The sequence below is a fragment of the Psittacula echo genome (genome assembly GCF_963264785.1).
Source record: "Psittacula echo genome assembly, chromosome: 10".
Lineage (NCBI taxonomy): Eukaryota > Metazoa > Chordata > Aves > Psittaciformes > Psittacidae > Psittacula > Psittacula echo.
The window spans coordinates 6,515,230-6,540,937 of record NC_137741.1 but is presented as its reverse complement, the minus strand read 5'-3'; the positions used below and the strand labels follow the sequence as shown (position 1 = coordinate 6,540,937).

The following is a 25,708-nucleotide window of genomic DNA, read 5'->3' as shown; positions in this document are numbered from 1 at the left end:
AACTATCAGAGAATTTAGGTTCCGGAAGCCTGACAATCAAGGTTTATAAGGACAAGTCTGCAGCCTGAAATCCTATGAGCCCAAAGTGGAGTACGGACACCAGCTTCACCTTTAGTACTTTAGGATTCATAGAACAACATGTAGAAAGAAAATCTTTCATCCTTTTTTGTCCCATATGGAGGAGAACATGGACTATACAGCGATAAATTGACCTGGGCCCAAACCTTATGCTGTAACATAAACTTCAGCCTTATGCTTTCCAACACAGAGATAACCAGCATAAACAGTGTATTTTTACTTAAGTAGCAATAAAGAATTCCATTGAAATTCATCTCCTTTAAAATTACTTTTACATGTAAATACCATTGCTCACACACAATCACATAAAACTAAAGTAGCAGTTTTCTGTTTTCAGTTCTGCTGGTTAAGCAATGACCGATTCTTAGGCAACGGGCATAACACACGAAATACTTTTTCTGCAGACAGATTTCCCAGCCCCTTCATGGTGGCCTTGATCAGGTAATACAACTGAAACACTACTTGCATTTTTGTACCCAAACTGGTCACAGTAATCTAAGACTTCTCTTAAACATCTCTGCAATGGATGTTATCTCTGTACTATGAATGTTGTATGACCTCTTGTTTTTACTTCTTGTATCCCCTCACTATCATGCAACAGCCATCATCAAAATGACATTGAGGATGCAAAGTACGTAAATCTGAAAGCACACGCTGCTAGTTGAGGCAGAATAAGCCAGCCTTTGCCTTTCCAAGACGCAGCTCCAAACGCAGTATTCCCTTCCTCTTCCCCACCCCCATACCTTTTGTTATGGCAATATAAAACCCCCTACATATTCAAAAAGCTGTTCAAAAAGGGGAAAACAGACCAAGATATAGTGTCTCATGCTATCTTATCCCAACAAAAATCAAGTATTCTTAACTGAGCAGCTTTTTCCCTCTGGATCTCATGATGAAGGGAATGGGGAAAAGAGTGGATCAAAAGCTCTGATCCATTTGCTGCACTAGAGGCACGAAATCAGAAACATATACAAACTCTTGGCGGTGCTGCATTAGGCGAGGGCTCCTCTCGCATTTATTTTGAATCTATTAAGACAAACAGACTCTTAAGCCTCCCGCCCTCCCACAGAACACCGGCATTGTGCACGCGCTGCACTGTCGGTCCCTGCATTACCGAGGACAGGCGCCGAGGCAGGGCCAGGGTGAGGCGGTCGGATGGCGGGCAGGGCCGAGCGCGAGCTGATGGCGAACCGGCAGCGGAGGCACCCGCCGCCCGCAGCGGCAGCCCGGCTCCGGTGGTCCCTGCCAGCTCCCCAGCGGCTGACAGGAGGCGGTGCCGCCCAGCCGGAGCGGACAGAGGAGCAGCTCCGCGACAGCGGGGACGTGTGGGCGTGCGGTACCCTGTGCGCCGGAGCCCCCCCGCTACTGACCGCGACCACCCCGGCGGCGCCGCCATGCCGTAGGGGCTCTCGTTCACCCCGACCCCCGTACCCTTGCGGGCCGCTAGGTTGCCAGGGGATGTGGATGGCGATGCGGCAGCGGCGAGGACAGCCGCTCGCGGCGGGCAGCCCCCAGACCCGATTTCGAGGGAAGCAACGCCCGCTCTCGTGACGCCCCCTCAGCGCCCGCCCGGCCGCACGGGCTCCCCGCTCCCCTGAAGGGACCCGCAGCGATGCTGCCGCCCCACCTCCGGCACAGCCGGTCCCCCCGATAGCACTGGCTGCCGGTGCCCTGGCCTGCGTCCCCGCTCCTTACCCCTGCTGGTAGCTGTGGAGCCGGTGTCCACCCCTGAGGCGCTGCGGCGGGGACGAGGGGGCAGCCGCAGTCGGTCTTTTGTGTGCCTGCCTCAGCACCACACACCAAGGAGGCTGGTGAGCCCGGGAAGCTGCGTGTGAGAATACCGCCGGCCGCCCGGGAACCTGCATGGTGCATAGCCCGACCGCCGCGGCTCCTCGAGGGGCTGTGTTGGCGGGATGCGGTGGGGAGGTCATGCCTCTCCTCAGCCTGCCCGCTCCGGTCCGCTACTCACACCGCCCGGCTGTCCCCGGCCTGCCTGCCAGTCTCCGTGCTCCGGACCGCGGGCGTTGCTCCCCGCTCACAGCGTCCTAATCGGCCTGCGCCCACCGAGGTTGGAAGAGGCAACGGCAGAACTCCGTGAGGTGCCTGGCAGAGGTGAGGTGATGCCGGGTCCGCCCCTGAGTTTCTCACAAAATGACACAAATGTGGGTGGCTCGGTGATGTGGGCTAACCTGTCAAGTACGTTCTTCCACGGATACTGAAGGCTGGAGGCGCCAGCTTCATACCTGCCCTGTGAGGAGCTTGCCCAGATATGGGTGCTGAGGAGGCCAACCTGGAAGAAGTCTGTACCCCACAGGGGCTCAGCTTCGGTGGTGGGTCATAGTGTGTGTTGTTTCCTGTGGCTCTTCTACGCCGTTTTCCTGTGGAGTGCATTCCGGAATGCCAGCTGTGTAATCCTGCTGGTTAATGACCTCAGGGCTTCCCTGTTGCTTGAGGTGCTTCAATCACACAAAAATCAAACTAAACACTAACGTTCTGAACATTACAGCAGAGGACTACACTGGATTTAGTCGCATTCCACTATATGGCCAGATTTATGAGATCAAATAATGATTTTTATACACTTGTACAGATAATACATAGATTCCCTCCCAAGATTAAAGGTGGAAGATGTAGTATTTAAAAGTTCACTGAAAAGGGTTTCTCCAAGAACATTTCTTACCGTGAATGATAAGCATAGTTGGTTCCTCAGGCCCTCTGTTTATAGAAACTACTAGAACTTTCTATGCAGGTAGGTGATGGTGATTATGTTGTATTTGAAGGAACATATGCGCGATCAAGTGCTCATTATGGCAGGACTTGTATGTAAATATGCAAATTCGAGACTTGTAGTGATTCTTGAATGTAAATAGTAATCTTCCTTACAACAGCAAAAATGAAAAGCTGTCCTAATGTAATTATGTTGCATTCCAATCAGCTAGATATCAATGTTCACTATAATAGCTGTGTGTCCAGCTTGGTGTGCTTTTGTTTGCCTGGGGGTACCTATACCAGTTGCTTAGCACTGAGTCAAATTCCATGTATGTGCAAAGGCCCTTCATGGCAACACCATTTTGTGGTGGTTTTTCATTTTATTATTATTCATGGGTTTTATTCAGTTGTTAAAATTTCTGTTAAGACTCACTAACTACAGAGTAGCCATTTGCTACTAAGAGGTTATTTCTGTCATGGTTTTCTATGGTGACTTTTCTCATCTGTCCCTTTCTATATCCTAATTACTTCTGTGATTTTGATTCTCTTTTGAAGATAAAGAGAACTCAAACATTACGTAAATGGTTATGCATGCATGTTTTACACAGAACTAAAGGAAATTATATGTAATATGTAGATGGATTGTTTAAACATTTGGCAAATCATGTTTTAAATCATACTATTAATTCTCAGAATTAACTTGATGGAATAGCCTCATATGGATAAGGAAGTTTTTGCTTTCTCAATCAGTATACCAAAGGCAGTTTGATAGGGCATATATGGGTTTTCTTTTTGGGTTTTCTTTTTGATGTTACTGCAGCTGCAAGCATTGTACTACAACTGACCTCTCAAAGACTGCAGGGGGCAATTAATTTATACATCATTGTTACTTCCATTTCCATATTAATCTTATATAGAATGATTGAATCATTTAGGTCGGAAAAGACCTTTAAGATCATCAAGTCCAACTGTTAACCCAGCACTGCCAAGTCCACCACTAAACCATGTCCCTAAGTGCCGTATCTATGCATCTTTTAAGTAACTCTAGGGATGGTGACTCAACCACTGCCTTGGGCAGCCTGTTCCAGTGCTTGACAACCCTTTCCCTGAAGACATGTTACCTAATCTCCAGTCTAGCCCTTCCCTGGTGCAACTTGAGGCTGTTTCGTTTTGTCCTATCATTTGCTACATGGGACAAGAGACCAACCCCCAGCTCACTGCAACTTCCTTTCAGGTAGCTGTAGAGATAAGGTCTAGGTAGACAACATCCACAGCCTTTTCCTCATCCACTAAGCGCGTCACCTTGTCGTATGATTCAATGTTCCAAGTTTAAACTATTAGTTACCTTTCTGTCTCTAGTGCCACCCAGCACTCTTAGGAGAAGCATCAGGGATACCATTTTAGGGATTTCTTCCGTTTCACAGTCTAATAATTTGGCCAACATAAGAACTGCTTTGGTAAAAGAATCAAGTATTTATTGACACAATTAACTCTGTTTCTCTTAATTAAGGGTTCTTGAATCCAAAAAAAAAAATGTCAGATCACTACAGGAAGAATTTCTTTTAAGGAAGGAATCAAATGAAATGCCAAGGACATCGTTCAGAGCACCTACTGTAAGTACCTCAACTAGATATTGTAAACATCTCCATGTTTCCTGATCTTTCTATGAGACTTCCTTGGTCACACTAACTTCCATTCATTTATCTTTGAAAAAAGTCCAAATCCAAGGACTGTCGTCAACAGTCAGCAAAGCTTCTGCATGTGCATTAAGAAAGTAAACTCTAATCTCAGCATTAAACACAGAAATATTATACATCCAGGAAATGGTCTGCAGAAGCAAGTGCCATCTTCAGTTTCTCTTGTAATTCATTCACAGCTTTCTGAATTTATAGGCTGTGTTAACTGTACTAAGGCACTGTAGCTGTGGCACCATGATAAAGTACATTCTTCCAAAACTTGTGATAAATTGGGTAAATGTGGTAATAATGACAGCAATTGAATTCAGAACGAAATACCCAGTGGTTTTGGTTTGTTTTTTGGTTTGGTTTGTTTTTTACTTGAGGTGAATTAATTGCAGTATAAGTGCAACGGAACCAGGGGTTTTGCAAAACTGTGAGGTTAGCTTTTAAAAGGCACATAATCAGCTTTTTGAGTTTGCTTCTAGGTTTGTCTCATCATACAGAATGGGATTCATTCTGCAGCCAGTTGTCCTCCTCCCACCTAGGAGAATCTTGAGGGTTGCATAAAGTAAAAAAAGACATTTTGCATGATTTAATTATGAGCCCTTTAGCTGCTGCATAATGTTGATGGAGTCCAGAAAAATGTGTCTTGTCTGCCTTAGGCAGCATAAAATGGGAACATGCTTGTGCTCAGAAGGGAAAAAAGACGTATGGAAAGACTGAAACAGGGAACGTGCACTTGACAAATGACCCAAACGTGAGAAAATTAACTGGCAAAATATTGACAGTTCATCTTCCGAAAACTTGACATTGTCAGAAAAAAAGCTTTCACTGTACCTGTTGGGAAGCAAAAAAATCCCAAACCAAACCAAAACACAACAACACCAACAAAAAAACAACCAACCAACCAAACCAATAAACAACCAAGTACCCATTATCAAAGTCTAACTGCCTTCTGAGCTAATCAGGCTCCAGTTATTTGAATCACTGTAGTTCTTGCCAGAAGCTGTATACTGATGCAACAGGGGTATATCATTAAGTGTCCCTCCACTGGAACAAATCACAGTTCTCTATTGCTCCAGCTTCCATCCCTGAATTTTAACTGTTACCCCCCTTTTATAATCATAGCAGCGACCAAGGGTAAGGCCCATATATCTAAGGCCCCCAATCCTTTAGAAAGAGCAAAGAATGACTTGTGAAGGCTGTTGTGTTTAAGGTGAAGGACTGTAAGTTTGTTAGGGACTGATTCTGTTCCCACTGAAGTCTGTGGGAGTTAGGTTTATGAACAGGAAGCTTCTCTCAATGCATCTTAGCTATCTTCAGATTCTTCAGCTGTCCAGTTCTCTTGGCTGTTCCTTCCAAGTCTATAGCTCCAGAGGTGAAAATTCTCATGTATTGTAGTACATACCCAGACAAGTAATGGGGTCTGATCCCACCAAATGGTATGAACTTGTAGTAAGCATGCCCCAGCTTTGGGTATTGATTAATTTTGCAGTCCTAAGCCCTCTTTTTTGTAGGGCTGGTTTTTTTGTTAGTATCTTGATTTTCACCTTAGGAGGAGTCAGATGAAATTTATAAACTATGAGTGAGATAGAAGCCTGACTTAGTTACGATTAACAAAATACATCAGCTGAGTCAGTGCTAAGTAATCCCACTGCAGTTAGGAAAAAGCATTACAAGTCTCTTTCTGTTAATAAAATGGGGAGCACAAGGAGGCAAGTGAAGTAAGTATTGTTTACTCAAAATATCCATTCCCTCATAGTATATCAAGCCACTACTGTGAGTGTATTGATACATGTTATACACAAATTTCCACCTCCTTCAGACAGGACAAAGAAATGGAGTATGACCTAGGGAGAACTGCCCTGTTGCCGAGATTTTTTCAGAAGTAAAATTCATGAGGGAGCATCAATGTCTTTTAAGCCCTGTTTAAATTTCAGGTCAATGTTATACTTGTGTTTTATTGTAGCAGACATGATACAGAACACAAATAATTTCATTCCCATTAAGTAAAAATTCTCTTAGACTAAAATGAACTTACTTCCTATCAACCTGAAGCTATTCACTGTATATGCAGAAATGTAGGAAAATGTAAAATCCAGATTGTGGTTTAACTAGGAAAAAATATGACTTGTAGGGATTAAGAAAACTAGAGAGAAAAACACCAAGTCTTCAATTTCTACAGCTGACATGTCAAAGCAAACCTATAAAAGAAAGTATCAGGACAAACACTGCTTGCATAGTACATCAATAAAGTGAAGACTGCCCATGAATAAGTCAACAAACTGTGACTGCAGTCTGTCAGAAACATGAGCATATTGGCACGCTCTCTGATGTTAAAGACAGTGTTCGTAACCAAGACTTACGCGGCTTATGTTTGCCACTGATTTTGCAAGTGCTTTTGCATAGAAAACCATTATTTATAAAGTAAGTTAAAAGATTAATCACTATTTGTTCAGATCTGTCCCAGATATCTTCATATGGCTAAAGCTTAAAAAACAAATATTCAATACCTGAAAAACAAATAAAATGAAAAGTACATTACAGTCTGAAATACATTTCAGGCAAATAATTTTTCAGGTACTTTTCTTGAATTGTCTGCATAACCACAGTGTTCATAAAACAACTAAATGATGATGTATGCATGGTTACTTCCTTGGTAGTAGTTATGCCAAAGAAAACTTATTTACTGATTGCAGACAACCATACAATAATGTAAGGTGGTTTTTTTTATTGCATGAACCAATCAATCAGTGTGAAGCACAGATTGTGAATGATGAAAACAGAAAATATAATGTTCATTTTTCTTTATTTCTAAGGTGAATAGCCAAGCTTTACTGTTGTCACTGAGAAGTGGGTCTTTGCTCTGAAATGTAGAACAAAATAATGTGGGTTGACCTAGAAATTGTACAGTTTCTGTGGTTACAGAGGTAAAATCATGCTGCAAACATGAGGCAACAGAACATAAATTGCTACTTGGCTTATGTGTTTGTCTTTAGAATCACAGGGAATTTAAAAAATATAAATACTAATTCTGAAAATCAGATCAACAACAACAAAAAAGAACCTTAAATCTGTAGCAGAATTTCAGTACACAAAAGCTGTACTTAACCCATGGCAACTACAGTGAACTTGTAAAGAGTGAATATCACATCAATATTCCCAGCACCAGCTCAGTAACTTCACAACTAATCTATTGTTTTATTTATGAGTATTACATCTCAAGCTTGCTCAAGTTCCACAAGGACTCCATGGCAATCTTTAGGGTGAAGAAAAATCACAGGTTTGCCATGTGCACCTATTTTTGGCTCGTCACTCAATATTCGTATCTTTTTTTTCTTCAGTTCTGTCATAGCCGCTTTTATGTCATCAACCTTATAAAAGAAAAATACAGTTCACACAAATTAACATGTTACACTGTATTATGCAGATTCTACAATTAGGAGCAATAATGTAATTCCTTACTAAAATGTTATTTCTAAATTCTAATATAATTCTGAAAATAAATTAAATTATAAAAGTTTTAAAACATCTAGTCTTAAAAATCCTACAGAAGTTTGCATTTGTTGTTTGAAGATTTTATAAAATATTGTTTAAATAGATTGTGTTATATTTAAGAAATTATTAAAGAATCACTCATGCACAAAGCCCATTGATAATTTTATATTGTTACTTGATAAGGACTCCATAAATAATCTGAAGTCTGCACTACTATTAAAAAGATCATACTGCTTTCAAACTATCAATAACTAAAGAAGAATGCCTCCCTATCTAATTGATGACAGAACTCATTAGACGCTGGTAAAAGGGAAGGCAATTGGCAGAAGGTAAAAGGAAAACCTCTTTTAGATTTATGTATCTTCCTTCTGAGTAGGTTAAGCTTCATAAAGTTTACTAAGAAAACCTCAGAATTATCAGAAACATACCCAGAATATGACCTGTTTTCCTATTGAGCTTGATTATAATCATAGTTTTTAACATATTTCAGTACAGTTTCCTGCAGAAATATGTAATTAACAAAACCACATCTATGCTGCATAATGTGATCTTAAGTCCGATGTCATGTCATCAGATGAAATTTGAATCTTCTCAAACCATAAATGCATTAGTTCTTTGAAATAATTAAATTAGCACTCAGTTTGGCGAATCCAAGATTCAATAATCAATAACAACCTGGAATTAAAATAATACCATTGCCATTTTTCAAGACTGAGATGTCTGGACATAACTTGGTGAATAAACTTGCATGAAGCCATTGCAGGGAAGAAGGAAATACCTAGCTTTAATTCAGAGGAACAGACATCAGTTAATTCCTACTCATTTGCACCAGTTCTGTTCATGAAAATTCTGAACTCGCTACAGTTCTTCCTACACAGAGCTACCAGTCTGCTAAAAAAAAAAAAGTGACTGTCAAGTTTCATCTAAAATAAACCAGTACATGTCATGTGTGCCACAGCCCCCTCCAGGTTGTTTCCCCAAGCAGAAAAGCTACTGCAGCTGCTGCTCCTGTCTTGCAGAGATGGCCAGAAGAAGAACTATGTCTGGGCTCAGCCGGAATGAATTACTGCATCCTGAGGAAGCAGAGAGAATAAACAGTGGAAAGCCTGTTGGTGCATCCATGTTCGGAGAGTATCAGGATCGGATTTCTCTCTTATTCTACAAGTGTCCAGCATGCTTTCTTTGCAGGTCCTAAATTCAATTATAGCTGGTCAGGAATAATTTAATTTCTTCTTAAAATGCTTAGTTTTGTCTGAAACAAATACCCTATCAAAACTTCTGTCTGAAATTTTCCTTTGAATAGTAAGACAGAAGGAAGAAAGTAAAAGCACATTTTGATAAACTTGTCAGGCTTCCTTTCCAGTATGGAAAGAATTTTTACAATTCAGCTTTTTGCAATAAAATTGTTCATAGAGAGATATTTCTACAAAATACTTCTTTTATTTCAGATGAACAGTCAATTAACATGGAAGTTCTTTTACAGTTTTTCAGAGAACTGTTTTTGCTCAGCTTCAGAAGAAAACATATCTTTGAAATAGTAAGATTTTCCATTGTGAGAAGAATGGAAAATTGGAGGAGGGAGGTTAATATCTTTTTGATTGACTATGGTAGTGGTTTTCAGTCCCACTTAAACAGCAGGTCAACAGTGGATAGCTTTTTTCTCTATGTAAATTAGTCTATAATCTTCCATTTGTTTTTACATGGAGACAAACATGAGGGACTTAGGACAATCTTTCCCTCTCCACCCCAATTATCTATTAGTGATTTACAAGACTTCATTTAGGAAAATCTGGCTGGAAATAGCACTAGCTCACCTGATTAACAGGAATGAACTGCTAGATTATGACCCCTGGCTTGCTTGACCTATTGTATACAGTTATAAATTTTCTTATTTAACACAACACTTCTACATTGTCCAATGTGGTATAATTAGCGTGTTCCATTCTTCTCAAGTTTCATAACTAGCTGTATGACTTCTCTTGGCAGCCATCTTTGGTTTATATGCAACAAGATCATCTCTCATACAAGATACCAATCTACATAGAACTATTTCAGCTGGTAAAAAGTATTTCTTTAAACATCTTAAAAGGGACTGCATATACTTGAAAGTCTTGGGAGTTTTGACCTGGTTTTGCTGAGAAATACCTACAACTTCCTTCCCTGTACCTGTAAGTCAGTCCACTGGTCTTAGAGAGGACTGGAGGGTTTTTTTTTTTGTCTTACTGCCACTTGCTTCTTTCTTCTACAGTCCCCATTTCCTAAGTTCAGCTGAGGTCAAAACATTTCTAAAGCAGAACTGCCTAGCAATACAATTTATGGTCAATTTAAACAGCATTCATTTTCTTATTCTTGAATATCTGCAAACAGTCAAACAATGTAAAAAAACCTGCAATGCCTTTGTGTATGCAAAATTTATCAATTTTCAAAGAAAGCATGTAACTGCAAACACTGGTCATAATAGATATATTCTGAAAACAATTTTTACATCAGTAATCCCATTATTTTTTATTATGACACTTTGCATGAAATAATAAAGCTTGCAAGACTCAGATCTGTAAAATATTAAAAACATACATCACAGGCAGCAGCATGACACTTTGCATCAAATATCTACACTAAAACATGAGTATATTTATAATATTAGTACTTTACCAGCACCTTTACATCTTGTGTACTTCCAGACTAATCTCTCTTTGATGGACAAGGAAGAATAGGACAGAAGGAACTCTGGCAACTTTACTGCTGTTTGGTAAGTACAACTGTCAATCTTTTTTGACTTCCGTATACAATTATCAACTAAATATCAAACAGAAAGAAACTTCTGAAAATCTAAATCATGCCTTAGTTTGAACTTAAAACTACATCTTTTTCCAGTGTGTCCTTTCTATGTCAGGAAGTTCACATCTGTCAAACACTCTTCACAAGCCCTTGGGCTTGTCCACCTTCCACACTGGATACTCATCTCTATAGCCTAAAAGAGGAATAAAATATCACATAGCTCATGTGATTTCCAAAATGGAAAAAGTCATGTTTAAGACTTCTTCTTATACAATATAAATTCTCACAAATATGACAGTTTTATGTATTTGTTCTTGACAGATCAAACCTATGAGAAAATTATGCATATATGTCTCTATCTTATTGCATGTTATATTGTGTTAAAATACCTCAATGCAGATATGGTGCATTCCTCCAGTCTTGTTTTTTTGCAGAAAGCTTGCAATGGGACTCTCCTCTCCTAAAGGATGTAGAAGTTCCAGTTTGGTATTTCCCAGCTCCACGAAAACAGTGTAGACACCATGTTCGGGAAGAGCAACAGTCTCGCTCACCTGTGCTCCTAACACATCTTTATACAAGGATTGAGCTTTCTCCAAATCAGGTACTGCAATCGCTACATGATTAAGTCGGCCCAGTTTCCACAAACAGCTTGGAATGTTTTGAGAACAGGAACTGGATGGTAATAGAGTTCGTGTTGTGGTAACTGAAGTCCGTAATCTGGTAAGAAGCCCTGAAAAAAAAAGTGAATAGGAGAGATACAGTGTTTTGGAGAAAGTATCAATATCTGCTCTATCCCCTTTCAATGAGGCCTATGTAACTCCTATGTCATAAGCACACAAGTGTGCAAAGCTGAGACCAAGGACAGAGTTATACTGTAGTATGAACATTTCAATTAAATTTTTCTTCAGAGACTGAAATTATTCAGAAGTATAAAAAACAAAACTAAAACCAAACACAAATTTGATGTAAATGCTTACACGTGACTGTTAAAAAGAGGAATACATGGCCAAATGTAATGTTCAACTATATAATGTACTTAAAAGATACTTCTGATTTCTTCAAAGCTTCTTACAAAATAGAGAAAGAAATGATGTACGCCTATTCATCTAGAGATCATAACAAATAAGTAAGAAAACCTAGACAAAACCTTGGACAGAAGTGATACTGCAAGATCCAGAAGGTAAAGAAAGGACTTCAGCTCCCAGCTGTCAGAACTAACTCTAGCAAGGAAAGAAATGTCTTGTTGCAGCTGAAGCTTAAGGAATCAAAAAAATATCACGATTTCTTATTTCCTCTTTCTCAGATGATTAAGTCATTTGCCCTTCTTACCTTTCACATGCCATACAGGTCTTATACTTGTTTCACTGATCTGTTTCAAGATGCTTAGAAATATTTCAGTTCTAAGTACTGTGAACAATATTATGACCAACTGACCAATAATAATTTTGAAGATCATCCTTAAAGGTTAAAATCATAATAGCTTTTTAAATGTAACAAGTGTCGCTGACTACAGTCTGACTTACAAAAGGAAAAGAATATGATTTGGCTCATGATAAATGAAAACCTAATTATAAATAATACTGGATGACCATAAGACACAAAGGTAAGGGCTAACATGTAGACAAAAGATGGAGAAGTTATGGAGAAACTCACTGTCATGAAAAACTGCTTAGATATGTCCAGAACTCTTCACTGACTGCTGTGACAAGGCAGTACTGAACTTTGCACTATCTGTGTCAAATTGCTGTGTTGCTTACAAATAGTTCTAGGGTTCCTTGTTTAAAAAAATACCCAAACCACCACACTGAGAAAAGGATATAAAATGAGGATACTTACAAATTAATTACGTTAAAAATTAATCTGAGTTTAGAACGTGGAGAGGTTAGGGGGGAAATTGTCATCATATTAGTTGTTTCTAGTGCCAGAATTAGAATTAGATGAAGGGATATATTCATAAAAACTGCATTTTTATTTCATGCCAGTTTGCTTTAGGCCATGTCAGAGTTCACAGTGCCTCAAGGCCAAGCTAGAGGCATCTCAGCATTTTTGGAAGTCTTTGAGTCATTCTTAGCTTTAAAGTCACAAATGTGCTATTTTGCTAAGAGATTGTGCCAAACATGCAATGAGATTCTGATGCTTTGCAATATAGTAAGGATAGCCTGGCTTGCATTTTCCCAGACTCTTCGTACTCTGTAAGGTTAGTAGTAAGATTATTAGTAGCTGTAATTAAGCTGGTAGCTTCACTGAATGAAAATGAGAACTACAATTTCACAGGAATTCAAGACTCTACAACTATAGTTAATTTTTCTTCACAAAGACAACTAATGCAGTCCTTGAATTTAAGCCTTTCTGAGCATTGTGCTGTGATGAAGGAAGAAGTGTTTGTGTGTGTTTGAGACTTAAAACTGCAATGTACACACTTCCAAAGACTTAGTACCACAAAAGTAAGTCTCTTCAGAATCTTTTGAGAATACTAAATCAACATCCTACTTTTAAGTATTTCCAGAAACTTGCTCAGTTCTGCAAGTGACTGCCCTAGAGTACTTTTTGTCAGCCTTCACACAGTACATCCTTTCATCTCCTTCATTACAGACAAAAGTTCTACAAAATCATTTTTCACTGGTTACCTTTAGGCTATCATAATGGCATAGTAAAGCAGTATTTCCAAGTACTTGTCAACTTTTTATTTTTCTAAAAAAACTTTTCCAAGTACTTTTCAATGATAAAAAATAATACCCTAGCAACTCCTACACAGAAATATCCTGATTCAGTTCTTGCTGAAGCAAGAGATTCTCTTCCACCTACAGGTCAGTATTCTCCAAAACACAAATATCCTTTGAAAGATAAGGATCACTTACTATATAATTTGTTGTGTTCCCTAGAGCCTTTTATTGTTTCATTCCTTCCAAATATTAACAGACCACAGTTCAGTGGAAATGACTACTAATACAGATTTTTCAAACAATCTGTATGGATGGGAAAGGCTAGATTTTTCCCTTCTTTTTTTACATCTCTCATCTGTAAATCTTGCTGTACTTCACATACTGTGTATGACTACATACCTAGTATATTTTAATTTGCATTTTGTAAATCAACAGAAATTAGAAACACAGACTGTTACTCAGTTATTACTGAAGCAATAGCTAAAAGAATAGACAATGCTACTTCTGTTGTGTTCTGCCTAAGAAATGTTTGATTCTTGTGGTGTGGCATCTGGAAAGATAACAGATTGAAAAAGTGTATTTCTAGAATTCTTATAAAGTCAAAGATACTGAAATGCCCACCCATATGACAATATTATTTATGCATCTGTTTCTTCCTCTCACTTAATTAGGGATTGGGTGGTAGAACTCTCCATATTTTTCCTCTGAGTATGTAGAGGCAGTGGACTTTTTCTGCAGGTTTGGTGGGGTTTTTTTACTTTATTCTAGAAGCCTTGTGAATTTACCCTAGCTCTAGTCATACGTATACAGAGCTTTAATTTTAAACCCATAATTACCAGCCTGAATTGTCTGAGATTAAACAAAAACCATTTGTGGTTTTCTTGTATTATATAGATTAGTAACAATTATAGGTTAGTTACTTAAAATTCTCATCTTCTTCTTCTAATCCAATAATGAAAAGATGACCCTGCAGTGAAAAAGAAAGCTTTTCAGAAAACTTCAGATTGAAACCCCACCACTTCCATGTTTCAGGAAAGAGACACTTATATTTATGCATATATCAAAACCTACTCCTATTAACTGTTGTGGCTAAATTCTTCAATGACAAAAGTATTTCTCAACTGACTTGCAGAATTATTCAAGTAATTCTTAACTTTCTCCAGTGTTAAAAAAAACAACTTTCTCTGCTTCTTTTGAAGCAAGTGGATATTCTGACAAACGCATCCATCCAAGTATCTGCCCTGCTTCAGAAACTTGCATATGCTGACTCAATTCACACATGCAGTGGCTTCTCCAGGTATATACATCATTTGCCCTACTTGTAGGGTTTTTTTAAGAACTTATTTTTCAAACACTGGCAGCCAAATCTGAATTTGTCCTTTAGAGAAGATTCATCTGACCCTACTCTCTTACGCGACTGCTGGCTTCCTAGTCTCAGTGATACTGCAGAATGTATGTCACCTTCTTCAGCTTCATTTGAAGTATATTTTTAAATTTATTTATTTGGGCTTTATTCTATTAATGGTTCACTCATCTACTAGTATTATGCACATCAGAGTTTAAACATGCACAGTTGTACCAGTGGAGGCTTACATTCTATAACAGAGCAGATTATGAATGTGAAGTAACAAATCTGAAGTACCCCATAAAATAAGATCCTCTTCCTTCAAATGTTTATTCAAAGGCTTGTTGCTCCTTATGTGGGGCAGTGATCATTGACTTACTTGGCTAAGTCATCAAACACAAGCCAAATTAAACTGAATTCAGTCATGTTCTCTATGGGGAGATTATACAACTGTGGGTCACAGTAAGAACCTTGTCACTGGGCACTGTTCTGTTCTCAACCACCTGAGGTTGAAAGAAACTGCCAGGCATGGAGAGGATGTTATGGTCATAAGGAATCTGGTATATGGGGGCTGTCTGCCCATTCTTAAATCCCAACAATTTCAAGGTGATGTTAGCATTTTGGAAACTTGGCCAGCCAACAAGGCTTAGGCCATCCAAGTGATGCTTTCCTCCGTGCAGGAGATGTTTTTCTGGGAATTAGATGGGCTCCATAGTTCCTAGAAATTGAGAGTCACTTTATTGCAGCTCTGGTTTCTTCCATCAAAGTGCAATTGCACAAAGGTGTTTTCATTCCTGGATCGATCACTGAAACACTGACTCTCTTATTCACTTTTCTCTCGAAGTCTACCGAGTGTGGTTTAGATACAGAAAGTTTAACCTGCCCTTACTACTAAGACAGCTAACACTCCAGATAATTCTAATGATCAGGAAATTATTCTGCATTTGACCTCCAGGTTGTACTTTAAAAAAGACAAGCTGTTCCTTGTGGCTAAAGTGTTGAACTTAGAGTTTGCCGCATAAGCCTATTCTAAGCCTGAGAATGCCCGTTGTTAACGTGTCTGTCATCTGCATCATGAGGGCTTGTTTTCACTTATAAAAGCAGTTCTGGTTTGTCACGGCCTGTACGGCTGTCACCGGGAGCCTCGGACCCGCTCCCGCATCGCACGGCAGGCAAGGGCGGCGCGGTCCCGCCCTGACGGCCCGCCGGGCCCCCGCGCGAAGCGGCGCTGCCCGCAGCCGCGGGCCAGACCTCCAGGCCGGAGCGGGCACCGTGACCCGCGGCCGCCCGTCACTGGCCCCGCCGCCCGCCCCGGCCCGCCCAGCGCCCACGTTACCGGCCGCCGCGCGACCCAGGGAGGCCGCCATCTCGCCGCTCGCACAGGACCCGGCCGCGGCAGGCGGGGCCTTGTCCGGGGGAGCGGCCGCCTTCTGCCGTCACCACAGCAGCGGCCGCCGCCTCCCAGCCGCGCGGTGCTGAAAGCACGCCCGAGCCGCGACCCCTTCGGCGCTGTGTTTATAGGACCGGCGCCACCGGAGCGTCTTGGTCCGGGGCACCGGCAGCGGCAATAGCCGTGTCACGGCGAGGGGCTCGTTAGCCCTCGCTGGGCTGGCGGGCGTAGCTGCCCGGTTCTTTCCCGGGAGGAGAGGGCTCCCTCGGGCGCCCATTGCCAGGCAGCGTGCGGCTTGAGTGCGGGCAGGCGGCTGTGCAGGGATTCGGAGCCGTTTCCTGCGCTGGTCTGAAGTGAGAGAGAGGCCAGCGATAGCAAGGAACACCTGTAGAGAGAGGAAGTTCTCTGACTAAAGTACTTGTGAAAAGAGATTCGGGACAATGAGCAGGCTGTCTTCTGATGCTGCATCCCTGTCGTGTCAGGGGTATAGGGCATGGCAGGTGCTGTGGTACATACAGAATGCATAACCAGCTTATGCCATTTCAAATCTGATATAATTAAAACTGCAGATCAAAGTCAGTAGTCAAAATGGGTATTTAAAAGTCCCAAGAACGACGCTTTTTGCTTCCAACACAGGCTGTAAAGTGTCAGATATGTTTATGCTGATCAGAGAAGCTCTGGCACAGGTCGCACTGAGGCCTCTGCTGGCTGGGCACTGCTCCACACAAAGGCTTTTTGACGGTGCAAAGTGCCAGTGAGAAGGCACACAGGAATTGCATAGCAGGGCTTTGTTTTCCTTATGCTAAAAAGACTTCTGCTGTTGGTAGGAAGGAAACATGAAAGCAAAAGAGGAACGGCAGAGGCAGTCACAAGAGCAAAGTTAAGAGGCCAGCCACAGTTTTGGATAGAGGTACTGAACGGCTGTGGATGGCTGGGGCCGGGAGCAGCTGGGTGAATGCAGACGCGGGCAGCCACTGTCGGTGTGTTTTGCAGCATGGAAGAGGAATGGAACGGGTTGTCCCCCCCAGCTGCAGCTTCCTCACAAGAGTCTGTGGGTGCACTGCTTAATTTGAGTTCACAAAATAAAGTTTGAGGAAACCATGCGATGTAAGGTAACAAAGCAGTTGAACACTTGGCAGTGCTTGTTAATGGCACAGGCATGTGAATAGGTGCCCAGCTAGCTGGGAGCTTGCACACACAGGTAACGTCGGGCGTTTTGCTCACAGAATCAGCTGGAAATGTGTGGTTCCAAAATAGCCCTTGTATGTAGGTCAGAGAGACAAAACTGCAAAGATGACTGTAGCGGTACTATATTTAGAGGAGGGTTTCCAGTGCTGACGAACATCCCAATCCAGAGCAGTACCACGCTCTTCCAAGGCGAGGAAGCAGCAGCCATCAGTAAAAGAGCGCAGCACCCTGCTGGCGGTTCAGTGCGAAGGCGAGCAGGCGCTCCGAAAGCAGCGGCTGTGACATGAGCAACCCAGGCGCCCCTGTGGCAGCAGCACAGGCAGGAAGCCGAGCCGGAACTTCGGTGTGCGGAACCTCGGTGTCGGCCGCGGGACTCGTGCGGAGCGCACAGCCCGCGCCCAAGGGGGCGGTGCTGGCAGGTTGTTCCATGCGCCTCGGCGGGCGGGAAGATGGCGGCAGTGAAGGGGCTGGAGACGTGCCTCAGGGTGGCGGGCGCCGCTGCGGCGCGTCCAGAGCGCTTCCTCAGGTACTGCGGGGTGCAGCCTTGCAGCGGTCGAGAGCCGTCAGTGCCGAACCGTGCGTGCGCGGGGGCTACTCCGCCATGTGCGCGGGACTCGGCGGTCTGCGGTGGGCCGCGTGACGGCCGGCGGCCGCCCAGGGGCCGCGGAGCTCTTAACAGCGGCGAGACCTGGGGGGTCCGTCCTTCAGCGTTCTGGAGCTGTGAGACAGGTTTCGGTTTTACGGGCTATGCTGAAGCATGGGTGGCTTTAGAGAAGAAAATGCCTTACTTCTCAGCTTCTTGGATAGGGACTTGCCTTTTTAAAGTCAAGGGACCGTATCGTGGATGTCTGAGGTGTCTAATGCTATACGATTTACTTCCCCAAGTTCAAGGTACAGTAAGATACAACTATGTATAAGGGTGGAATATTCTTTTCAGTTGCTACTTTATACACTAATTGTAATGAAGCTGTAATGAAATTATAATGGCTTTATTTCAAGGAATGTTTACTAGTAGTACTCCCAAGAAATGTGTAGAAAGTAAGCATCAGCAGTAATTGTTAAAAGGTATTACTGTGTAGCACCAAAACACCTAAGCATATAAGAGCTGCAGCATGACGATGTGATTAACTTAATGGAAGGTGCAAAATGAATGAAAGCTAGTAAATTCTGCAAAATAGAAAATAAAAAATTAATACTAACTTGCCCTTTTAAAAGCTTTATTTATTTTTTTTTCTACTCTAGTGTGCAAGATGGCTTGTCTTCTGACTTCAGAGCATTAACAAAGACTCTCTATGACTTGAATAAAGCTCTAGGAAGTAATATAGTTCGTGGGGGTCCTCTCAAAGAGCTGGTGATAGAAAACTTTGATGAAGAACAGATTTGGCAGCAGCTAGAGCTCCAGAACAAGGAAGTTCTCGATTTCTTCAAGAAGTCCATTGCAAGGGATGCCAAGGATGAAGGTCTTTGCCTTCTCTCAGATCAGGAAGAGAATGACTCTGATGCAGAGACCAGCAGCGACAGGGAATTGGAAAACACCATAATGGATGCAGAAACTGAACAGAAGAATACAAAAGATAAAACTAAAGCTAAAGAAAAGCAAAGTAAACTCAAAGAAAGCATAATTCAGAAATGCAGTGATGAGGATTCTGATCTTGACTTTGATATTGAGGCACTGGAGCAAGAAACTAAAACGGCCAAGGAAACCACACTGAAAAAAATGGGAAGGAAATCTATAGTGGATGACAAGTTTTTCAAGCTGGCTGAGATGGAAGCTTTTTTAGAACACGCAGAGAAGGAAAACAGGGAGGAAGAAGATGATATTAATTATTTTGAAGACATCATCTCAGATGATGAGGAAGAAGAATCTACAGTCAAAGTAAGAATATCAGCAAATTAATTTTCTGATATCTATTTTCCTTTAAATCAAGACCTGATATTTGTTAGGATGATTATAAATTGTTGAGCTTTGAGTAGAAAATTCCAAGTTAGCATTGATTAGATGACTAATGGTTACTTCTGAAGCTTCATTTTATTTAACATGAATATCTGGTGACAGAATGTCCTAGTATAGAAGAACATACTCTCTAGATCAATCTCGTGTTTTTAGATGAATAAAGGAAGAGATAGTATAGTATGTCGCAAGAAATAAATGACCTTGCAGAACTGCTGGTAACCCAGCAAATTAAAAAGATGTGTCACTCAGCATTGACATCTGGTAGCTGGAGATCTCTAAGGTGACTGGTTTTGTAACTAATTTAAGTTTCTTAGCACTTGTTTTGAAAATAAATCTTTTATTATTTAATGTTACCAGAGATTCCCACTAGCAAGTAAGAACTATGCCCAAGGTACAAGGGAACATGTACGCATTCTGACAAGTAGTTGGCAAAATCTAATGCTTTTTGACTTCTGTATACGTTGAAATTAGAAATGAATTTCAGTGGTAGAATATTTTAAATACTTATACAAGAGATTAGCTTTACTTAGATGCCCTAACACAGGTTAATGTTTCACTAAAATGTATTACTCTTACACAGGTAGTATCACAGTATCACAGTATGTTAGAGATTGGAAGGGACCTCAAAAGATCATCTAGTCCAATCCCCCTGCCAGAGCAGGAACACCTAGATAAGGTTACACAGGAATGTGTCCAGGCGGGTTTTGAATGTCTCCAGAGAAGGAGACTCCACAACCTCCCTAGGCAGCCTGTTCCAGTGTTCTGTCACCCTCACTGAGAAGAAGTTTCTTCTCAAGTTTAAGTGGAACCTCTTGTGTTCCAGTTTATACCCATTACCCCTTGTCTTATCATTGTTAGCCATTGAGAAGAGCCTGGCTCCATCCTCATGACACTCCCCCTTTATATATTTATATACACTAATAAGGTCCCCCCGCAGTCTCCTCTTCTCCGAACTATAGAGACCCAGCTCCCTCAGCCTTTCCTCATAAGGGAGATGCTCCACTCCCTCAATCATCTTTGTCGCCCTGCGCTGGACTCTCTCCAGCAGGTCCCTATCCTTCTTGAACTGAGGGGCCCAGAACTGGACACAGTATTCCAGATGCGGTCTGGTAGTGCTATTCCCCAGGTGCTAAAGACTTTAATCCTTTAAGACAGGATACTGTTAGACTTCTGTCAGTCTTAACAGTTTTTGTTTGTTTTGATTTGTTTTCCCTTTGCCCTTCTTAGCCCATTAAATGTGCTAGAGACTTGACGTACGAAGACTTCTTTGATGCGGTCAATGATGATTTAGTAGCTAATGATGTTGAAGATGATCAGGAAGAGGAAGCGGACAGTGCTATTGAAGAGCAGAATGAAGAAAGCGTGTCTGAGTAAGTGTATGCATTATTTGCAGTTAAGAACGTCCTTGTAATTGTACACTGAAATAAAGCAGAAAATGAAGTGTGATTGTAGGCTTAACTTTGGTCACGGTTTGCCATTCTGTTACTTGTTGCATGGTCATGGTTTGCATTGTCATCTGATTTAAAAAGTAGTTCATTTGCTTATCTTTTGAGTATTGTTTCTTGACATTTATTTGAATAAATCATTTAATAGCTGTAACTTCAGTTATTGAAAGTTATTTTTAATATATAGAAATTTCCCTAATGTCTCCTGCCTTTGTATTTCTTATGTGTGCATTAGTTTAACAGGTAAACTTCTACTGGCTGAAATACCTTCATGTAAAAATTATAGAGGCTTCTCGACCTTTATTTTATATTAAATTCTGATATTACAGGGTTGAGGATATGAATGAAATGATGGTGGAGAATATGAGAAGTAAAGAAGCTTCCAAAAAAGTTACTTTTAGTTTGCCAGATGACAGTGAAACAGAAGATATTACTGATACGCAGTTAGAGAGGGGCAGCAATCCCAGTGAAATAAAGTCATCTTTTGAGAAGAGACAGGAAAAGGTAATTGTTTCCTTTATTTTGCTAATCCTGCAAAACAGTGGCCAATTCTTATTTTTTTTCTCATTGATCATGTAGCTTGTTCGGTCTCTGGCAAATATGAAGAGGCTATTTATAAATTAAGGAAAAAAAAAAAGTGGCTTCTCTATACCAGATATAGATGCAACCATATGTTCCCTATCCTCATGTGAGGAGGAGTTAAAGTACCTGAAATAAGTATTAATTTCCTGCCTTAAGTTTACTTGAGAGCTTTGTGTTTTAAACCTCTTAGGAAATTATGTTTTTCAGATGAGCAAAAAAATAAAAAGTTTAGAAGACGAGTTGTTAGAGGAGAAACCTTGGCAGCTTAAAGGAGAAGTGACTGGACAAAAACGACCTGAAAACAGCCTTTTGGAGGAAACAGTACTTTTTGACCATGCAGTCCGAATGGGTAAGTAGTGAGTAAGGGCTTTCCTGAAAGCATGTTGTGTGCCGTGTTGGGTTTTCTTGAAACCCTCTGACTTTGCTGAAAACATTTGTGACTCAGGGACTCAAGAGCAGGATAACAAAACACTTAAGTTAAACCTCTTGGTGTGTTTTTGAGGTTGTGCATTTTTGTGGTGAAACTGTAATATTTTTTGCTCGTTTTTAACTGAACAGAACATTTATTAATTTGGTGGCAGATTTAGTAATTTAGAAGCCTTACATAATATAATTAGTCTCTTCAAGATAGAGGAAAACATTTATTTACTTCACCTTCAGTTGGCACATTTTTGTGAAGGTTTTACTTTCTACAAAGCTTATGCTTTGTAGAACAAAAAATATTTCTTGCTGGAGAAACATTAATCTTAAAATTATTCTCTTTCTCCTCTCAGCACCTGTGATCACGGAAGAAACTACTTTTCAGCTTGAAGATATCATTAAACAAAGAATATTGGATGAGGTTAGTCTTTTCCTACTTGTTTCTCACACAGATTGATTCACAGGGCACATTTGAAGGATGAGTTTGAAGCTCTTAAACTGTTAGGTGTTATCTTGATTTCTGCAACTGGTTGCTATATTTTTTTGCCGTATTTCTAAGGAGCTCTATTTTTACATGCCTGTTACATGCTAGAATTTGGTGTGCTTCAAAAAAAATGAGTGTTTGGAGATAAAACTGTAAGGAGTTTATTTGGAATATAAAGTCAGTCTGTAAATTTTGTCTGTTACCTTAACTGTCATGCTCCAAGCATTCTGAATACTAACCCAAACTCCATTGTTTACTTAATTTTCCTTAAAAGGTACTGATAGAAGATTTGTATCCCACAGCTTGTTGAGGCTTGTTAGTTAAACAGGAAAAAAAAAGAAGGTACATATGGGTGAGAGTATTTAAGAACATGACACATTCATTATTTCTTATGCAATTTTTACCCCAGTCCACTAAAGAAAAGTACACAAGCTAGAGCTGTCTGAGCTGTCTGTTTGTTTTTTTCTTTTTCCTTCAAATGAAAGTGTGATACAATGTGTTCCTGGGAAGCTACATGCATAAACTAGTTAATATGTCACATAAGTAATATGAAAAATGTTCTAAATAAGCTGTAGCACCTGTTATTTGACTGTAGTTGCACAACTTTCTCAGGCATGGGATGATGTAGTACCAAAAGAAAAACCAAAAGAGGATGCTTTTGAATACAAGAAACGTATCACTTTGGATGCTGAAAAGAGTAAACTGAGTCTCGCTGAGATCTATGAGCAAGAATACATGAAACTTCACCAGGTAACGTAAGCAGTGTCTTTCCTTTTGATTTGAAGTTCAGCTTTGTGGAAGCAGTTTAATCTTTTCTCTGAGTGTTCACCAGTAAAATTGTTCTGAATTGTATATTGTGTCGTTAGCAGTCTTACTCAAGTAAAATAGCTTTATGAATGACATTGCAGTAATATTGCGTTATTAATGCAGCAAAAGACTGAAGAGGAAGAAAATCCTGAACACAAAGAAATTCAGGAAATGATGGATTCACTCTTTCAGAAACTGGATGCGCTTTGTAACTTCCACTTCACACCCAAACCGGTAAGTACGTAAGTTTCATAAAGTTGGGTTCCCCCACTTTGAAATGGGATACTTTAAAGAAATTTGGGAAATGGAAAGGAAAGGAAAGGAAACACTGAGTGTTAGTGTGGTTGTTTTTATTTCATATTAAATGTGCTGTAATTGCCTCTAAATAAATGCAGATATTTAGTATCTTCAGTTAGCTGTCAGCTGCTGTGAGATGGTGTTCTGAGTCCTGAATATGTTTCCTTATTTCTAGCCTGTGCCAGAAGTTAAAATAGTTTCAAACCTTCCAGCTGTAAGTATGGAAGAAGTAGCACCTGTTGCTGTTAGTGATGCTGCTCTCTTAGCACCAGAGGAGATCAAGGTAAATACCAGTAAAAATCACCTAAGGATTGGGAGGGGATCTCTGTTGTTGGTAGAAAGGTGTACTGGCTGCCAGATCAGTGGAAGGATTCTGCCCCCTTTTCAGCCTGGGTTCCTCACCTTGTGGAACTTCCAGCTTTGTGTTTTAGTGTTGGTTGGGGTTTTAGTTGGTGGTTGTTGGGGTTTTCTTTGGGGGGATGTATTTTGTTGCAGGGTTTTTTTTGTTTGATTTGGGTTTTGATAACTGGAAGGAGGGGAAAGAGTTAATTTTGTCTACCCTAGGCCATAATATACTATCAGCTAGGTTGGAAAAGACCTTTAAGATCATCATGTTTTTGCTCTTGAATATTACATTATGGTAATTATTTTCCCGCATGTATATAGGTGTTTGGATGGAAGCTAAATAACAATAGGGAGGAGCAAGTGGCATGTCCTTGATCAATTGTATAACTCACTTCCCAACTTTTGCTGGTTTTTGGCCTTTACCTCAATGCGGCATTTCCCTGAGCTGGCTGAATGCTTGAAATAACGGAAAACTAAGATTTGAGTATTGTGAAGTGAGTCTTTTCTTTTGCACACTTATGGATCTGGAGATCTTGCTCTCTTTAGGAAAAGAACAAAGCTGGTGATGTAAAAACAGATGCAGAAAAGACTCCCACAGACAAAAAACGAGAACGAAGAAAGAAGAAGCTTCGTAAACGTATGAAGCAAAGAGAAAAGGAGAAACGTCAAAAGCTTCTTGAAAAGATGAAACCAGAACAAAGCACAAAACTTAGCAAAAAAGCTGCTGCAGCAACATTAAAAAGGCTGACAAAAGAAGGCAAAGTCTCTCTGCTCAAGGTAGGGCTCTCTTAAGCAGTCCTATATAGCTTGGGGCTTTCCCAGCTAAACAATGTTAAAATCCCAAGGATCGATAATATTTAGTTAAGAGAAAAGGAAAAGGGAACTTTGTGATAAAAGAATTACGAAGTTCAGGTTTTCTTTCCCTCACATCCCTTTTGTCACAACTACATCTCCTAATCTCTCTCCATTGCCTCAAAAATCCTTGTAGACAGGTGGTATTTGCTTAACACCCAACCTTGGTGGTAATCTCATCAGATTTTGTTTTGCATATACAGTATCCATAGTGTATATGCAAACTATACTATAAAACATTAAAACTGTGTGCCACCTATGATGCCTTTATAAATTATTTTTTAATTCTGAATTTTTAAGGTGTTAGAAACTAATAGGAAAAATAACTTGATTACTTCTAGAATATTCTTGAATACTTCTAGAAAGTGCTTACTTTTCAAAAGGAGAGTGGAACACAAAATGCAGATATGTTGTAGCTCATGTTGTGCAAGGATCCATTCCTGCTGCCTGTTCTTAACCTACCATGCTAATTGCTGATTAGAAAGGGAATATACTTTTTATTTGTTAAATGGCAGGAGTGGTATAAGAATGCAGTGAAAAACATCCTTTGAAAAGTATTTATCAGATTACTTTTTTTAAGTTGAATACCATTATATGTGACTAAGTTGTATAATGATACTGTTTGTAAATGTGTTGTTATAATGAGTGTATTGTCTGTTGATAGGATGAAGGTAAAGACAAGGTCTTGAAATCATCCCAGGCCTTCTTCTCTCAACTGCAAGATCAAGTAAAAATGCAAATCAAAGATGCAAGCAACTTAAAGAAGAAACAGAAGAAGCAGACAGCAACCTCTGTTCATAAACTGAAATTGTAATTTACCTTTTTACATATGTTGCATTTTGTATATATTAAAAAGTTTCTACATAAATTCTCATTTTTGAGGTTTTATTCTGTCAATCCTCTTATGTTCTGTGAACTTCTACACCGTGGTAGAGACTTTTATTTAGGTTTTACTCTTATTTTCCAACAGAGAAGTCTGATTATGTCTTTTTATTCCAAAAACAAAGCTTCTTGCCACAGCCAAACACATAACCATGTGGAACACTTGGCTGTAGAGTTTGTTTTGGGCCATAGCTTTTCTATCTGCTGTTGTAATAGCTCTGTATTTATTGCAGGAATAACATTTATTGAAGAACTGAAGATGTATCCAGGTGCTATAAATTGGAAATGATCTTTTGAAATCGTGATTACCAA

General features: G+C 40.3%; 2 protein-coding genes across 3 annotated transcripts; one reads left to right on the top strand and one right to left on the bottom strand.

Annotated features, from left to right (window-relative positions):
- Positions 1-7,687: 7,687 nt before the first annotated feature.
- Positions 7,688-16,117, bottom strand: MCEE (methylmalonyl-CoA epimerase; the record flags this gene model as incomplete). Of its 2 annotated transcripts, none has more annotated exons than XM_080626473.1 (3): positions 7,688-7,840; positions 11,132-11,472; positions 16,045-16,117. In XM_080626473.1, the coding sequence occupies 3 exons, from the start codon at positions 16,115-16,117 to the stop codon at positions 7,688-7,690; spliced, it is 567 nt and encodes a 188-aa protein (XP_080482599.1). The 2 variants fall into 2 exon arrangements, with proteins under 2 accessions (XP_080482599.1, XP_080482600.1); XM_080626474.1 differs by having other exon boundaries at positions 16,087-16,117.
- A 1,652-nt stretch (positions 16,118-17,769) lies between these two features.
- MPHOSPH10 (M-phase phosphoprotein 10) lies at positions 17,770-25,368 on the top strand. Its single transcript, XM_080626450.1, has 11 exons — positions 17,770-17,854; positions 18,571-19,204; positions 20,510-20,652; positions 21,057-21,231; positions 21,517-21,658; positions 22,083-22,150; positions 22,826-22,963; positions 23,144-23,254; positions 23,493-23,600; positions 24,209-24,439; positions 25,179-25,368. The coding sequence occupies exons 1-11, from the start codon at positions 17,778-17,780 to the stop codon at positions 25,326-25,328; spliced, it is 1,977 nt and encodes a 658-aa protein (XP_080482576.1). The 5' UTR covers positions 17,770-17,777; the 3' UTR covers positions 25,329-25,368.
- The last annotated feature ends 340 nt before the right edge of the window (positions 25,369-25,708 follow it).

Coding starts and splice junctions, on each gene's coding strand:
- MPHOSPH10 (XM_080626450.1), top strand. CDS start 17,778: ATGGCGGCAGTGAAGGGGCTGGAGACGTGCCTCAGGGTGGCGGGCGCC. Junction 20,653..21,056: donor AATGAAGAAAGCGTGTCTGA/GTAAGTGTATGC, acceptor CTGATATTACAG/GGTTGAGGATATGAATGAAA. Junction 21,659..22,082: donor TGACCATGCAGTCCGAATGG/GTAAGTAGTGAG, acceptor TTCTCCTCTCAG/CACCTGTGATCACGGAAGAA.